Consider the following 17,087-nt stretch of genomic DNA (forward strand, 5'->3'; position numbering starts at 1 on the left):
ATGGGGGGGCAGGAAGTGGTCAGAAACAGGGCGTGGCTTTTGAATGGTAAGTGATTTCTCTGACTGGAGGTGAGTAGAGAAGACTCTTGTGAACTTACAATTTTTAATGTCCGATATTAAACAGAAAAACCCTTTGTTGTGCATGTGTTTCTGTGTCAAAGAGTAGAGGTCCTTGACACAGTTTAGGAAAGAGAGACTTTGGAGGGGTGAGGGGTGTGTGAAATGAGGAGAAGGAATGGAGGTGCTGGTGCATTGCAGAGAAGATTGAGTGGAGGATCCAGAGAGAGAATTGTTTATGAAGGCATTTAAGGTAGGTCCAATTATTGAGGGTTTAAAATGTACCTGAGGGATGAGATGGTTGCTGTGGTAGGCCATGTGGTTGTAGTAGTGGGTTGTTTCACAGTGTGGTTGAAGAGCTGAAGGGCTGAAGAGGTCACAGCAGTGAGGCAGTGAGAAAGGGACTCACTGAGTTTACATCTGATGGAGGCAGAGAATCTCTTCAAAGTGGGCATCCTTTGAAGAGACTTCACAGTGTTATAAACCTGGTTAGAGACAAAAAAACTGCAGATGCTGGAATCCAAATTATACAAACAAGGGGCTGGAAGAACACAACAAACCAGGTAGTATCAAGAGGTGGAGAAGTCAACATTTTGAGTATTAACGCTTCTTAACTCATAAAACAAATGTAGGCCTAGATCTTCTTCCCAAAGTATGGAATGGACTTGAGTGCTTTATCAAGTGGAATACTTTCTGTCAGCAGTATTATTCATTTGTCCATATTATTTTTATCTTTGAGCTGGGCATTGGCATGTGTTGGGAGAGGGATTGAAACAATACTATTGTAGATCATTAAGCTTCCCCATCACAAGGTATAACAATGAGTTGGATGTGTATTGCATCCCACCTTAACAAGTTCCGTGTTTTTAAAAATTCTTTCATGGCACGTGAGCATCACTGACAAGGCCAGCATTTGTTGTTCATGCCAAATATGCATTTTAGGTCACAATTCCATTTCTCTATCCATTATCCCTGCCCCTGTGCAGTAACTGGTTATTTGGCAAAACTGCCTCATCTGTTTCCTATCCTGTCAAATATTAGAAGGAGCATTGTGAGGTAGCATTGCAATGTCCTGACACAAATAAAGACTGAACAAAAATTTTGCATTATCCCCTTTACAAAAGCTATCTCATTTCAAGTAAATGCAACATATATCTACACCTTAATCCCATCATTTCATTGTTTCTTTCATACCATGCATCCAGTTTCTAATAATAGAATTTAATCTCATGGAGATGGGAGTTCTGAAAACTGACAGGTTTTTGTATTAAGGTTCTTACCATCTCTGCCATAAAGTTAATAAAAATAGTTCCAATGATCCTTTTGATCAGACATGAGAATGGTGTCTTCATGATGTCAAATTTTGCATAAGAAATGCACGTGTTCATTTAAAGATGTCTCAGCAATGATATAAAAAGAAGTTTGTTTTTTTACATTATGGATCATATCATTGTCCTTGAAGACAAGCTTCCTACCTGCCCAGTTTTACAGAGTAGCCAAAACGAACAGCTCTCTGTCAGGAATGAGATGCCACCTTGAACTTCCTTCTTTCTCGCCTTTACGTTGATTGTGACAGTTAAAATACATCTAAACGTTTGTTGTTCCAAAGAGGAGTTCATCATGTTTATGTCAGTAACTATTTAAACCTCCTTCCCAACATTAGTGACAATAAATGAAACTGCAATTAACAAGACCTTTATCTATTTATCTGCCATTGACCTATTGTAACAACTGCCACTAAACAAATTCTCTCTTGTAAATGGCTTTACCCATCTTCCCTTTGCCTCCTTTGTTTTGCCTTGGAAAGGAGGTTATGTTTAGGCACTTGTGCAGTCTTCCTCAATGACCCGGTTCATGCTGGTACCGTGCGTAATATGAGTTGCTGGGTTTGTCAGGTCCCTGATGCTGCTTTGCCGGGACTGATCATTCAGGCGGTGTTGGCTGCTTTGCCGGGATTGGTCATTGAGCCTCGGCAGACTACCATGCACCAACCGCTCATCCAAACCTCTGAAACTGCATGGTGTATATCTGGCAAAAGAACAATGACAGAGATTCCAATTAACTGTCACATAGATAGCAGGTTTGTGCAAGAGTTTATAAAAGACTGTGGGCTAAAAGGATCGCGGGCCTTCAGAACAGCAAAGTTGATGGATATTTGAAAGCACCATAAAACAGTGTTCAGTGACAGTCTTCTGTTTGAGCACTGATGGTGGAGACTGGAATCTCGTGTGGACTATTGGACCCCATTGACTGCTAATGAAGATTGGGAATCCTAACTGGCTCCACTCACCTGCCATCTCTTGATCTGTGCAGACTGCCATGGTAACTGCTGAGTTTACTGTGGACACTATCGGCCTTGCTCCTTTGGTCATCCATAATGGCAAGCTGCTGTGAAGAGGCATGAGTAGAGGTTCCTTGTGTAGAGGTACCTCGGGATTTGCGGATGATTGGGGTGTTGGGGTCTCTCAACAATGATTGTGCAAACTCGGGTTCCTGCAGTACTTGGCGGCTCTCATTTACAGAACTGAAAAGAGAAATGCAGGAGATCTGGGTCACTTATAGAATCCAGTTAAAGTATAGATAATTCCCAGGCCAACTATTAGGTTTCAGTTATCTCCCACCTCTAAAATTAACCTTTACTAATGATTTTTTTTTATTCCAGCTCTGGTTTTTAAATCTGTCAAAACATATGTCTTTTAGCCACAAAAAGGGTGCAGTGCAAATTTATCAGAACGAGGGAGCCTCAACTTGAAACTACAGCCATGTCAGTCAAAAATGTCAATTATGAAGCATTTAATTTCCCACGAAAACAGTCATGAAAATCTTGAATTTTCATCAAAAATAAGTCATGCACGTTGGATTACAATTGGAGTGTTCAAGATTGACAGATGTTTGGTAGGCAAGATATTAAGATATGAAAAGGGAGGTAAATGGAGTTAAGATGCAGATCAGCCATGGTACATGCTCAGCAGCAGAATGGCCTCCTTCCAAGACATCCCACGGGAAGGAAGTTACTTCTCAATGTAGAAGTGCAGACATTTTCTGTACAAAGTGTAGCAAGTTCCACACATCTCTTTCAAGCAAACAATACCTACTGAACCTCATAGAATCTCTATAGCGTGAAAGCAGGTCATTCGACCTATCAAATTCACCCAAACCTCCAAAGAGAGATTAATGCTGGCAGGTGTATTAGGAACACTGACTCACTGGACTGATTGACCTTCCAGGAGATGAATTAAAATTTACAAAATTTCATTTGTTCATTCATCAGTACAGACAGAAACAAACAATGGTTCTCCAGGCACAAGTACAGAAAATGCTGGAGGTTTTGAGGTGAGTCGAACCCCAAATGACTAGTTTTGTTCAACAGGTCAATGGAGTTGCTATATACTTCCTGTAACAGCTGTGGATCAGTCAGTAATGGTCAGAAGGTCTTCAGTTAACAGTCGACATGTTACAAATATAAAGTTTATTCTGTTAAAATGGAGGAATGAAAAGGAGAATGCCACCTGTTGTGAATTCCTCTTAACCATAAGTTTCAGTGACATAAAGGCTTATGGGGTCCAAGAATTTTCCACTGGGAAGAAGGTACAAGATTTACAGACCTGTAAATGATGGTAAAAGCACTTGCGATGACTGTGTAGACTTTTGGTCTCCAAGTCTCACATGGAGGTTTTAATAACTTTACATTTTGTGGCAAGTTATACTTTGAACTGTCTATTTAATTCCAATATAGATCAGACATTGGAAGTCTGCAATAATTTACACTGGGGTTATGCTTTAGGAAGGAAAAGTATATAGAATACTTTAGTCACATCAGGTTGCAGCTTCCTTAAGACATTCCTGAATCTCTCAGACAGGTCAGTTTGCAAGAATACGGTGGCTCAGTGGTTAGCACTGCTGCCTCACAGCGCCAGGGACTGGGTTCAATTCCTACCTCGGGTGACTGTCTGTGTAGAGTTTGCACTTTCTCCCCGTGTCTGTGTGGGTTTCCTCCGGGTGCTCCGGTTTCCTCCCATAATTCAAAGATGTGCAGGTTAGGTGAATTGGTCATGCTAAATTGTCCATACTGTTAGGTGCATTAATCAGAGGTAAATATAGAGTAGCGGAATGGGTCTAGGTGGGTTGCTCTTCAGAGGGTCGGTGTGGATTTGTTGGGCCAAAGGGCCTGTTTCCATACTGTAGGGAATCTAATCTATAAAGGTAATAATTGAGATAGAAAAAGACAGCTAATTCTATGCCTGAAACAGAAAACACACTGTCTGATTTACTCAGCAAGGAATTCATTCCCAGATTGAAGAAACATATTTGTGAGGTTTTAAATGAGGAAGGTTCACTTAGCTTTGGAAAGGAAGGTTTCGCCAAGGTAACCCTCACTGTGAAAATGAGCTCAAGGATAAGGCATTATCCAACTGGGTAAGGAAAAAGGAAATATGTATCCAAAATGAGAAATAGCCTTGGATTAGTCTCTGTAGAATAAAGTGTTCACTGAAAGGACAGAGTAAAATAGATTTGTGCTAGAGATTTTGATTACATTACAAGTGGTATAAAGTAAACATTGCCATTAAAAAAAGGTTGGTCAATGTTTTTAGATTTGTTGTTATTGTAAAAAACAGTGCTAAAACTTGAAATCTTGTTGTGTGAGCTTTCCCGTGCCCCTAGATATTCAGATATCCTTTTAAGCTCTCAGATTTTAATGCACTGTAAACACTGGAGCAGTCAGAAAGATTGACATTTCTTGTTGATTGCAGTACTGAGTAACCACTGCATTGTTGGAGGTGCTGCTATCCTCCCTCTAGCAGGACATAAAATCTCCCATTCATAACCTTTCTCCACCTAAAGATACCAGACTGGGCAGGGAGTGGGAAAAAACTGCAGCATTAGGAATGCCAGGACATGAGCCCCAGGTGCACTCACTCTTTCTTCTTGTGTCCATGGAAGAAGCTGGCCCATTCAAAGCAGGTCTTCTTACTGCCAACCCAGAATACAGAAGGAATTCCAACAACCAGCACCATCAGATATTTCATAAGGAAGAGAATAAGATCAGGGTGGCTCACCTGGGTAACCTAATGAGAGATAAAGATAATTTAACAATGAATGGAAATATATTGAGAATAGCAGTAATGGTAATATTATGGCATGTTAAAACCAACTCAACTCTTTTCATGCTAATCAAGGCCCACACCTCAACGATTAGTTTACTTTTTTTTGATGGATCCTGATGGACAGCACATTATCATTCTCCAGCCTACTGTACTGTGCCACATTATAGCCTCTGAACTTTGCTGCATTATACCCATCCTACCCCCCCACAGTGCATGTACCCTTTAAATATAGGGTGCAATGTCTTGTATTTACTGATTTCATCAAATATACTCAAGTAAAAAGGTTTTATAAATGTTTTTGTTAAAATTGGTGAAAAGCAAAGTACAATCTTTCCCTACAAAATGAAGGTTGGTTTGTATTAATTACATTTATTAATTAACCAAATTCACTTGATACAGGAAATGAGGAAAATTAATAATCTTTCAAAATAGTCTTTAATAACTTAACATGTCAGGATTATAAAATAACTCTAATTTGTCCCCAGAGAACCTCAGGGAGTCTGGTTTCAGGTTTATCTTCTAGTAGTCAATGGCAGTGGTTATTTTGCGCATATAATTACTGAAAGGAAACTCATTATCATCAGTTACCACATGGTGCGTCTAAAGAATGTTCACACAAACTAGATGCAACAAAATACCAAATCATTATCACGAAACCAATGTCCTGGATTGTTCCATCACCATTCCTGGGTACATTATGTCTCATCAGTAGGTTAAAACTCCAGAGACGTGAATGTATGGCTTGTAGTCAGGATGGGAGTGGTCCCAAAAGTCCTGAAAATGGACTCTCAACAGTCACATGGTATCAGGTCAAAATGGGAAAGGAGAAGGCCTATGATTACTACTTACTGCCCTTGCTCTACATTGGAAACCATTTGAAAATAGCACAGAGGATAGCAAGAACCAGAATATGCTATGGGTGGCAAATTTCCTGGTCCATCACCAAGAATGCCACTACTGAACAAGTTGACAGTCATGTAGGGCACAGTTGCCAGACTTTAGTGTGTAGTAGGTGCTGATTTGCCTGTTGTGGATGAATCCATGATATTACAGGCAAGACTGACCAATACATAGTCCTTGGGATGACCAAGTCCTATATTCATACTTTCCAATATCATAAAAGGCAAGGATGGTAGGTATATTGCTTCATCAGTTAGCTCAACTGTGGGTGCAGTATAATATGCCAATAACACGGGGCTCGGGTCCCACTCTAATTGAAGAATATTTAGGTCCTGCTTTGTCATCCTGTCTATAATAAAATCATAGCATTAAATATTTTAACTATACCCTCATCCACAACTTCCCCTGGCAGTTCATTCCACATATGAACTATTCTCTGTGTGAAAAGGTTGCCTGTCAGGTCCCTTTTAAATCTTTCCTGTCACTTTAGACAATACCCCCCAAGTTTTGAACTCCCCAACTTAGAGAAAAAAAACTTTGCTATTCACCTTACCTACACCCCTCATGATTTTATAATCCTCAATAAGGTCACCCCTCAACCTCCTACACTCTAGTGAGGTAAGCCCCAGCCTATTCAGCCTCTTAAACACAAACCCTCCAGACAAGGTAAAATCCTTGTAAGTTTTTCCTGCACTCTCTCCAATTTAATAATATCCTGTCTATAGCACTCCAAATGTGGTCTCACCAAGATCCTGTACAATAGCAACATGATGTCCCAACTCTTAGACTCAATGGTTTCAGCAATGAAGGCAAGTGTGCCAAACACCTTCTTCACCACTGAAAACAAAAAATGCTGGAGATCACAGCTGTTCAAAGCAGCATCCATGGAGAGACTGTAAGTAACATTTCAGAGCTCTGATGAAGAGACACCTAGACTCAACCATGAACTTGCTTTTTCTCCATGGATGCAACCTGACCCGCTGTGATCTCCAGCATTTTTTGTTTTCAGCATAGATTCCAGCATCTGCATTAATTTGCTCCTGTTTTCTTCATAACCTTAGTACCTGTAACACACTTTCCAGAAACCCTACGTCTCTCCGTTTGACAACACTCACCCAGGGACCTATCATTAATTGTATATGTCCTACTCTTGTTTACCTTAGCAAAATGCAACACCTCTCATTCATCCAACTTAAACTCCATTTGCCATTCCTTGGCCCATTAGTTCAATTAATCAAGATCCCTTTGTAATCTTAGATAACCTTCTTCAATGTTAACTATACCACTAATTTTGGCATCATCCGCAAATGTACTAACCATGCATCCTAAATTCTCATCCTAATCGTTTATATAAATGACAACAGTAGACCCAGCGCCGATCCCTGTGGAAATCGCTGGTCACAGGTTGCCAGTCCAAAATTGAAACCTTCTACTACTGCTCTCTGCCTCCTACCATCAAGCCAATTTTGTATTCAATTAGCAAGCTCTCCCTGAATTCCAAGTGATCTAATTTTACTAACCAGTCTACCATATGGAAATTGTCAAAGGTGGACGCAGACATCATCTACCGCTCTGCCCTCACTCTTACCTTCAAAAACCTCAATCAAGTTTGAGAGACATGATTTTCCATGCTCAAAACCATGCTGACTATCCCTAATCAGTTCTTGCCTCTCCAAATACATGTAAATCCTATCTCTCAGAATCTCCTCCAACGACTTACCCACTGATATCAGACTCACTGCTCTATAGTTCCCAAGCTTCTCCTTGCAACCGGTCTTAACTAAAGGTGCAACATTAGCACCCCACCCCCAGTCTTTTGGCACCTCACCTGTGGCTGTACATGATAGAAATGTCTCTGCTAGGTACCGGCAATTTCTTCCCTAGGTTCCCATGGTGTCCTAGGATATGCTTGATTAGGTCCCAGAGATTTATCCAACATTATGTTATTTTTAAGACCTTCAGCATTTCCTCTTCTGTCATTTAGAGTGTAGGTTTGCTCACTGAGCTGTAGGTTTGATATCCAGATGTTTCATTACCCTGGCTCGGTAACATCATTAGTGGCGACCTCCAAGTGAAGCGAAGCTGTTGTCTCCTGCTTTCTATTTATATCTTTCTCCTGGATGGGGTTTCTGGGATTTGTGGTGATGTCATTTCCTGTTAGTTTTCTGAGGGGTTGATAGATGGCATCTAGATCTATGTGCTTGTTTATGGCGTTGTGGTTGGAGTGCCAGGTCTCTAGGAATTCTCTGGCATGTCTTTGCTTAGCCTGTCCCAGGATAGATGTGTGTCCCAGTCAAAATGGTGGGTTTTTTTGATCCGTGTGTAGAGCTATGAAGGAGAGAGGGTCGTGTCTTTTTGTGGCTAGCTGGTGTTCATGTATCCTGGTGGCTAACTTTCTTCCTGTTTGTCCTATGTAGTGTTTGTGGCAGTCCTTGCATGGAATTTTATAGATGACGTTGGTTTTGTCCATGGGTTGTACTCGGTATTTTAAGTTTGTTAGTTTTTGTTTGAGAGTGTTGGTGGGTTTGTGTGCTACTAGGATTCCGAGGGGTCTTAGTAATCTGGCTGTCATTTCTGAAACTTCTTTGATATAAGATAAGGTGGTTAGGGTTTCTGGCTGTGTTTTGTCCGCTTGTTGTGGTTTGTTCTTGAGGAATCTGCGCACTTTTTTTTAGAAAGATATAAATAGAAAGCAGGAGACAACAGCTTTGCTTCACTTGCAGGTCGCCACTGATGATGTAGCCAGGTAATGAAACGTCTGTATATCAAACCTACAGCTCAGCGAGCAAACCTACACCCTAAACCTCAACCTGAGCTACAAACCTTCACAAACCTTGCTCTTCTGCCATGTGGACTGTTTTCAAAACATCAATCTTTAAATACCCTGAGTTCGCTAGCTTCCATATCTTTCTCCACAGTAAATACTGACACAAAATATTTGTTCAGTATCTCTCCCATCTCTTGTGGTTCCACACATAGAGAACCTCATTCATTTTTAGAGGGCCCTATTCTCTCTCTAGTTGTTCTTCTGCTATTAATGTACTTGTAGGATCTCTTTGGATTATCTTTAGCTTTATTTGCCAAGGCTATCTCCTATCCCCTTTTTGCCCTCCTGATTTCCTTCTTAAGAATGCCCCTACTCCCATTATTCACTTGATTCCACTTGTCTACACCTGACATATGTCTCCTTCCTATTCTTGACCACAGTCTCAATATTTCTATTCTTCCACTGTTTCCTATTCCTATCAGCCTTACCCTTCACTCTAGTGGGCGGCACGGTGGCACAGTGGTTAGCACTGCTGCCTCACAGCGCCAGAGACCCAGGTTCAATTCCCCACTCAGGTGACTGACTGTGTGGAGTTTGCACATTCTCCCTGTGTCTGCGTGGGTTTCCACAGTCCAAAGATGTGCAGGTCAGGTGAATTGACCAAGCTAAATTGCCCGTAGTGTTAGGTAAAGGGGTAAATGTAGGGAATGAGTGGGTTGCACTTCGGTGGGTCAGTGTGGACTTGTTGGACCGAAGGGCTTGTTTCCACACTGTAAGTAATCTAATCTAATCTAACAGGAACAGACTGCCTCTGAACTCTCATTACCTCACTTTTGAAAGTTCCTGTCTCATACCATTCAAAATTGACCTCACTTTAATTTAGAACTTTAATTTTTATACAAGGCCTATCCTTTTCCATAGCTATTTTAAAACTAATAGAATTGTGATCACTGGTCCCAAAGTGCTTCCCCACTTAACACTTCAGTAACTTGCCTTGCCTTATTTCCCAAGAGAAGGACTGGTTTTGCTCTTTCTCTAGTAGGAACGTGAACATATTGATGAAGAAAATTTTCTTTAACACATTTAACAAATTCCTCTCCAAACCAACCCTTTAAACTGTCATGTACACCCACAACCTGTGGAGCAGATCAATGATCTTCAGCACTGCCACTTATAGTCAAGAAATGATAGGCAATTAAACTAGCCGGAGACAGATACTAAACCTCCCCTTTCTTCAACTTTGGGGAAACCCAGCACATCAGCATAAAAGACAAGCTGAAACATTTATGGAAGTAAATGATCTTTAGACCACAAGATTCAAAAGCAGAAGTAGCCCATTTGGCCTTTCAAGTCTGCTCTGCCATTCAATTAGATCAATACTGCACTTTTAAATCTTCAACTCCACTTTCCTGCCTTATTCCTAAAACCCTTGATTCCATTTCCTGATTACTAATCTCAACCTTAAATATGCTTGGTAACCTAGCTGTGGTCACCTTCTGCAGCAAAGAATTCTACAGATTCATTACCTGAGAAAATATTCTTTCCGCATCTTAAATGGACAACCCTTTACTTGGAGGTTTTTTGGGCAACATGCATAACCTCACATTTTTCCAAATACATTCCATCTGCCAAGTGTTCGCCCTCTCACTCAACTGGTCTATATTGGACTCTTGCTGAAAGACTCAAGACATGTACTCCAGAACTAGTCTTACCCTCAGACATGAAGTGAGCTCCAGTTAGATCCAACATTTGAACCTACACAAAATATGAAAATTTGCCAAGGAATCTCTTATCAACAAAAAGAACAAACCCAATCTGGCTAATTATTCCCCAGCCTGACCTCAATCATTTGCAAAGTGATGGAAGGTGACTGTGCTAGCAAGCAATACCTACTTAACAATAGTCCAATTCCTAGTGCTTTATTTAGATTCTGTTGGAGTCATTCAACTGAGGCCCTACTGTAGTCTTGGTCCAAATGTGGACAGAAGAACAGAATTTCAGAGGTGAGATTGAAGTGATGCTCTTGACATCGAAGCAACACAATTGATGGGGTGTTAGAGCTCTCCAGTTGTTGGAGTCCTTTACGGGGAACTTTCAGGTGGTGCTGTTCTCTTGTTTCTGCTGCCCTTGTTCTTCTAAATGGTTGACATTCAGAAGCCTTGGTGAATTTCTGCAGTGCATCTTGTACACGGTACACAATGCTGCTACTGAGCATCAGCCATTAAGTGAATGAATGTTTTTGGATGTGGTGCCAATCAAGTGGACTGCATTGCCCTGGATGGTGTCAAGTTTCTTGAGTGTTTTTGGACCTGCACTCAACCAGGCCAGTGGAGAGTATTCCTTCACACTCCTGACTTGTGCGTTTTAGACAGCAGACAAGTTTTAGGAAATCAGAAGGCAACTTACTAGCTGCCTCTGACCTGCTTTTGTTGCCACTGTATTTAGATAGTCACTGTATTTAATCCAGTCAGTTTCTGGGTAATGGTAGTGCTAGTAACACCATTGCATGCCAAGGAGCAATGGTTAAACTCTCATATCTTAATCTCATATTTTAAGAAAACTTTAACCTCATCACAGATGTGGAGAAAGGAATATAAATTTAACCAAGCAGCATGAGGATAATATCCCCGTAAGAATGATTCCATCAAGTTCAAATCTAAATCTATAATTAATGCTTTCAAAAGATCATAGGGAAGAAGCAGTCCTTACATCTATAAGATGTAGGGGCAGAATTAGGCCATTGGCCCAGAGTCTGTTCCATTACTTGATTATGGCTGATATGTTTCTCAATCCCAGTCTCCTGCCTTCTCCATGTAAAATCGATCCCGGTATTAACCAAGAGCCTGTCTGTCTTAAATATACTCAGGGACATGGCCTCCTCAGCTTTCTGCAGCAATGAGTTCCACAGATTCACCACCCTCTGGCTGAAAATATTCCTCATCTCAGTTCTAAAGTCTTGACCCTTTACTCTGAGGTGGTGCGCTCGGGTCCTAATCTATCCTACTAGGAAACACCTTCTCCACATGCGGAATGCTGAGAGGCCGAAATAGAGTGCAAGTTTCAATCAGATCCACCCTCATCCTTCGAAACTCCATCGAGTACAGACCTAGAGTCCTCAATCGCTCCTCATATGAAAAGCACTAACCCTGGGATCATTCTTGTAAAACTCCTTTGGACTCCCTTCAAATTTAGCACATCATTCCTTAGGTAAGAGACACAAATCTGCTCTCAATATTTCAAATGGGGCTTTATACAGCCTCAGCAGTACCTCTCTGTTCTTGTATTCTAGCCCTCTTGGAATGAATGGTAACATTCCATTTCCCTTCCTAACTGTCAACTGAATTTGCACATTAACCTTAAGGAATCCTGAACTTGCAACTTCCAAGTGCCTTTATGCTCCAGATTTTTGAAGCATGGACAGAGGATTAGCTGATTGGCAGGAGCCAGAGAGTAGGGATAAAGGGTTTTTTTCAAAATGGCAGTCAGTGACCAATAGAGTTCTGCAAGGTTCAGTGTTGCAAACCAGAATTTTTTATGTTATACCTTACATGGACGAAGGAGCTGAGGCATTGTTGCCACGTTTGCAGATGATACAAAGATAGGTGGAGGGGGGAGCCTGTAGAAGATCCTGACAGGCAAGGAGAGCATGCAAAAAAGTGTCAGATGGAATGCAATATGAGAAGTTGTGAGACAATGCACATTTATTGGAAGAAGAGTCATAGACTATTTCCTAAATGGGGAAGTGCTTTGGAAACCTGAACCTGGGTCCCCAGGATATTATCTTCTAGGAGAAAGTGAGGACTGCAGATGCTGGAGATCAAAGCTGGCTCTGATCTCCAGCATTTGCAGTCCTCAGCTCTGATTCCAGCATCTGCAGTCCTCACTTTCTCCTAGAAGATTTTTTTAAAAAGCTCTGATCTCCAGCATCTGAGGTCCTCACTTTCTCCTAAAAGATTTTAACCTACTGCAAATCCTCTTGTACTCTGATCCCCAGGATATTAACTGGGTCTCTGGATTAATAGTCTAGCAGTATCACTAGGCCATTTATGAACTTCTGTGAGGCATTTGATAACGTCCTAGTTTCACAATAATACTAAATCCCACTGTTGCCTTCAGACCACCCTTCAGTCATCTACCTACGCAACCAAAGGTGCTGCCTTTACTCCACACTTTCAATTTCCTTTCTTACCAGCAGTAACTTTACCCCATCCCTTCAAAACCCTCTCATTGTTGCCTTTACCACATAACATGAATGATAGAGAAGATGATGTAAACGAAGGGGAGGTAGATAGGAATGATTATGCACAGCCACCATGGTGGAGGGGAAGACATGAAGAACCAGCTAGCCTTTTTTGCTGCAACCCAATTTTGTATACTCCAAGACCAGAATTGGATTAATCTATCCTTCATTTGAGTCTTGAAATCATCAGTGAGTTAAATGTAAGGTGCACAATTCAAGCTGTGTGATTTAACAGACAAATCATTGTGTTAATTTCTCTCATTGAAGGCACAATCTATAACTAATGAGAGGGGGAGTCAGGCTTTTACAGATTCCCACCACCTCTCCATTTCCCAGTACATTTTGCTCTCTTGAGTAACACTCCAAATTTGCAACAAGGGCTCAGTCCCTATCCTGGATTGGCAAGATTCAGTTCATGGTATTGGTTAAGTTTGTCTGCAATTCGAGATTTCAATTCCAAACTGCATTATATGACAACTTTCAATTCATGTAATATCCATCCTGATATCTCAGTGGCACCACCTCTAGAGAAGTCATGGGTTCTGGCTTAAAATGTAAAGCCTTTCTGTAATTAATTGCAGTTTTGCAATTAAAATCCTGTTGGAGTAAAAAGTGACAGCCCCAATCAATAAATCATGTATGCAGTAATTTTTTATGGTTTCAATTTGAGATAGAAAAACTCAATGATCACCCCGTTTTAAAATGGATCATGCACTCCCATTCAATAATATTCTCAAATCTTTTATTGAACACCTACAATCATGAAACAGGATTAAAAATGGCAAGCTTCAACAGGATTTAGGAATAAAACTGACAAAACCAGCTCCCCTGTTGTTCGTTTGATGGTAATCTTTCTAGCTTCCCAAATTGTAACGTGGTCTTGAATCTGATGCATAACATGATAGCTGCCTAAGGGCAATAAGGTGTTGGACAGTCTGACTGATGTGTTGGAGAGAATGACCTAGGATGTTAGAGAAATTTACCAGCAATTTTGAATTATTTATGCTTCTTGTATATTGCAAGTCTGGGCACATTTATCTCCTCTTAATTTTCAGCTTTTAGTTCTGATAATGACTCCTGTTGAGGTTCAGATTCATTTGAACTTTTAATCCAATTAGGTATTTCGCCTTTGGGACAATACTTGGTATTTGTGGACTATTCAGCTGGGGGGAAATTCCAGACCTGAACCAGTTTACACTCTGTCAGGATCAACATCAGTTGCGGTACATCCAGCACCATCTTCCTTAAGACCTCCTAATGTATCACAGAAAACAGTTATAACAAATGCTTCCAATTTAATGGTTCTGAGCTGGCTGAAAAGTCCAATGCACAACTAAACACATGTTGGCTTTACCTGTTCAGCTGAAAACTTACAAGGTATTGAATTATTACACCCTTAATGTCAGATTGTCCTATGGCACAGTGGCAGTGTTCCTTTCTATGGGCAAGAAGGTCCAAATTCATCTCCAATGATAATTTTCCTATAGACTCCAACAAGATGGAAACCATCTGGCCCTGAAAATAAGTCACTTTTTAATGCTTTAGTTTTTTTAATTACTATTATTCTGGTTCTGTTAATTTTGCTGAGTCTCTGTCCTGATTTTTTATTATTAGTTTCCTTAGAACATCTGGCATACTGATCTCTTCCTTCACATCCTGAATACAAAATAGTTATTCAGCATGAATGCTATTTACTTCTAATACAAGCATGATGATTTATAAATATTGATAAATCTAAGCAATGCTGATACTCGAATATAAAAATAACATTACTATTTACACAAACAAACAACTCTAAAGCCACCACCCCCTGGTCAGTTCTCAGATGTATCGCATCAGTGAAGGGAGCTTGCTGCGTATGTTTGTGTATGTCAATTTAGAAACAGATCCTCCTGCGCTTATAGGAACTCGCTCCCTGTTCTAAACATAAAATTGCGATACAAGCCAAAATGCTGCTATCTCAAGAGTAATTAAGTAATTTTATGGAAATAGTAAAATAGGATTAACCCCAATGGACCAGTAAGTCAGAGACTTGGACTAAATCTCTGGCAGCACAAGTTCAAATCTCACTATGGCAATTGACAACATTTAAATTCAAATAATTAATAAAGAAAATCTGGAATAAATTATAAGTTCAGAGAGATGTCTATGAAACTATCAGATTGTCAAAATACCCATGTGGTTCATTAATTCCCTCAGGGAAGGAAATCTATCACATGTAGCCCGTCTCAGCTATATCTCCACGGCAATGTGGATGACTCTAAACTGTCTTCTGAATTCCTAGCAGATTGGTGGCATCAAAACAACTACACAGAAGTCCGATATGGTTAAAACCAGGTAGAGCAAGAATGATCCAAGCATCAGAAATGACAAAGGCCTGCCCAAAGTCCTTCTCACTAAATTCTGGGCATGCTGCCTTTCAAGTCACACACCATTTTCACTTAAATGTATATTGCTTTTGCTTCACTGTCCTTGTGCCAAATTCCTGGAACTCCCTCCCTAATAGCATTGTCAGTGTACCTAAGCCACAATGGACTGCAGCAGTTTAAGATGTCAGCTCCCCATCACCTTCTCAAAGACGATCAGAGATGGATAATATATGCTGGCCCTGCTAGTGATGGTGTCATCTCTATATTCACATTCATTTTTTAATATGAATGAATAGAAAAACTTCAGTACAAACTTTTGCCACATAACTTTGGAGGAACAAAGTTATGTTGGAAGAAGAGCTGATGTGGGAAGGAATAAGTAAAGAGAAGGAATCCCAATACAAGGTGTCTGTTTGTTGCAGTAGGTCCCTAAGTTACAGTCTCCATTGAAGTTTGACTTGGAAAAATCCTATGCCACAATTCTGTGTGGAAGCAATGAAGAGTTTCTTATTGCATTTCCCAAAGCAGAACAATCTATTTCCATTGCTGCTGTAAAAATAAGTCTTCAAATCACTCAACCATTTACTAACAGGATTAGTTGTCACAGAGTCACATTATAATTATAGCATAGAAAGACCCCTTTCAGCCCATTGATTTTGTGCTGGCTTTCTGAAGAAACAATTCACCCAGTCAATGAAATAAATCACTATAGTTGCACTTTGTCCCATTCCAAAAATGCACTTTTTCTTAAAATTCTTTAAAGTGCATTCCAAAATATTTCGAATTGAAAATTGCAGAGTGTCGAACAAAACGTAACCTTTTCTCATTCAGCATATTCCACTGAGGCACCTCAATACTCTTGATATTCATAATGTACATCCCAAGTCAGCCCCTAAGTTACACTCTTCCTAGTTTCCAGCCCCTCAATGTACTAGAGTTAAAAGGCTTTAGACATTGGCCTTTCCCCTCTGTACTTCTTTAGCAGCTGCCCCACACCTCAGTGTGGGACTCAGCATATAGTCCTGGACTTTGGAAGTCTAGAACACTCAGATGATGACAATTCTTTGCACTAGAAGACCACATGTTTTGAGCAGACCTAGAGTGTCCTTGACTGAGTTAATGATTCTCTAGCCACAGTTGATGTTTATCTTGGTGTTTGTCACTGAGAACAGCTTGTACAGCAGAGTCCTCTGTCATGGAGCTGTCCGCATGAGCCTTGACAAAAGCCACTACATCTCTCTCCAGACCTTACTTGGAAAGGCATATTCCAGGAGATGGAGGTCAATCATACAAACATACAAATCAGAAGGTAGACCACTCGGACCCTCAAGGCTGCTCTGCCATTTGGTGAGATCATGGCTAATCTCTCCCTCACCATAGTCCCTTTGTCAGCAACATGAGGAGAGGTGAGACTTCAGATTTGTAAAAGGAATTTGATTGGGAAGGCCCTTCTCACCATTTGAAAGTTCTGGAGATGAGCAATCTGTCAAATTATTCTCAAAGTCCACACAGAGAACTGACCAATATAATTCAAAATGTTCCTGATAAAAGCAAAATATTGCAAATGCTGGAAATCTGAAATAAAAATACAACTTCAACAGTTCTGAAACAATAATACTTTCAGACATGCTGAGCTCTCCAGCACTTTC

At 40.5% G+C, this 17,087-nt stretch overlaps 1 protein-coding gene across 1 annotated transcript in view; it reads right to left on the bottom strand.

Moving 5' to 3' along the window:
• Positions 1–1,444: 1,444 nt before the first annotated feature.
• The window catches only part of LOC132807273 (frizzled-3), a 93,108-nt gene continuing 77,465 nt past the window's right edge, over positions 1,445–17,087 (bottom strand). The window contains exons 6-8 of the mRNA XM_060821544.1: positions 4,975–5,123; positions 2,348–2,581; positions 1,445–2,085 (exon numbers count right to left, since the gene is read on the bottom strand). Of these exons, the coding sequence (XP_060677527.1) occupies positions 1,875–2,085; positions 2,348–2,581; positions 4,975–5,123 (594 nt within the window). The 3' untranslated portion in view covers positions 1,445–1,874. The remainder of the gene's footprint in view (positions 2,086–2,347; positions 2,582–4,974; positions 5,124–17,087) is intronic.

The sequence above is a fragment of the Hemiscyllium ocellatum genome, chromosome 3 (assembly GCF_020745735.1).
Source record: "Hemiscyllium ocellatum isolate sHemOce1 chromosome 3, sHemOce1.pat.X.cur, whole genome shotgun sequence".
Lineage (NCBI taxonomy): Eukaryota > Metazoa > Chordata > Chondrichthyes > Orectolobiformes > Hemiscylliidae > Hemiscyllium > Hemiscyllium ocellatum.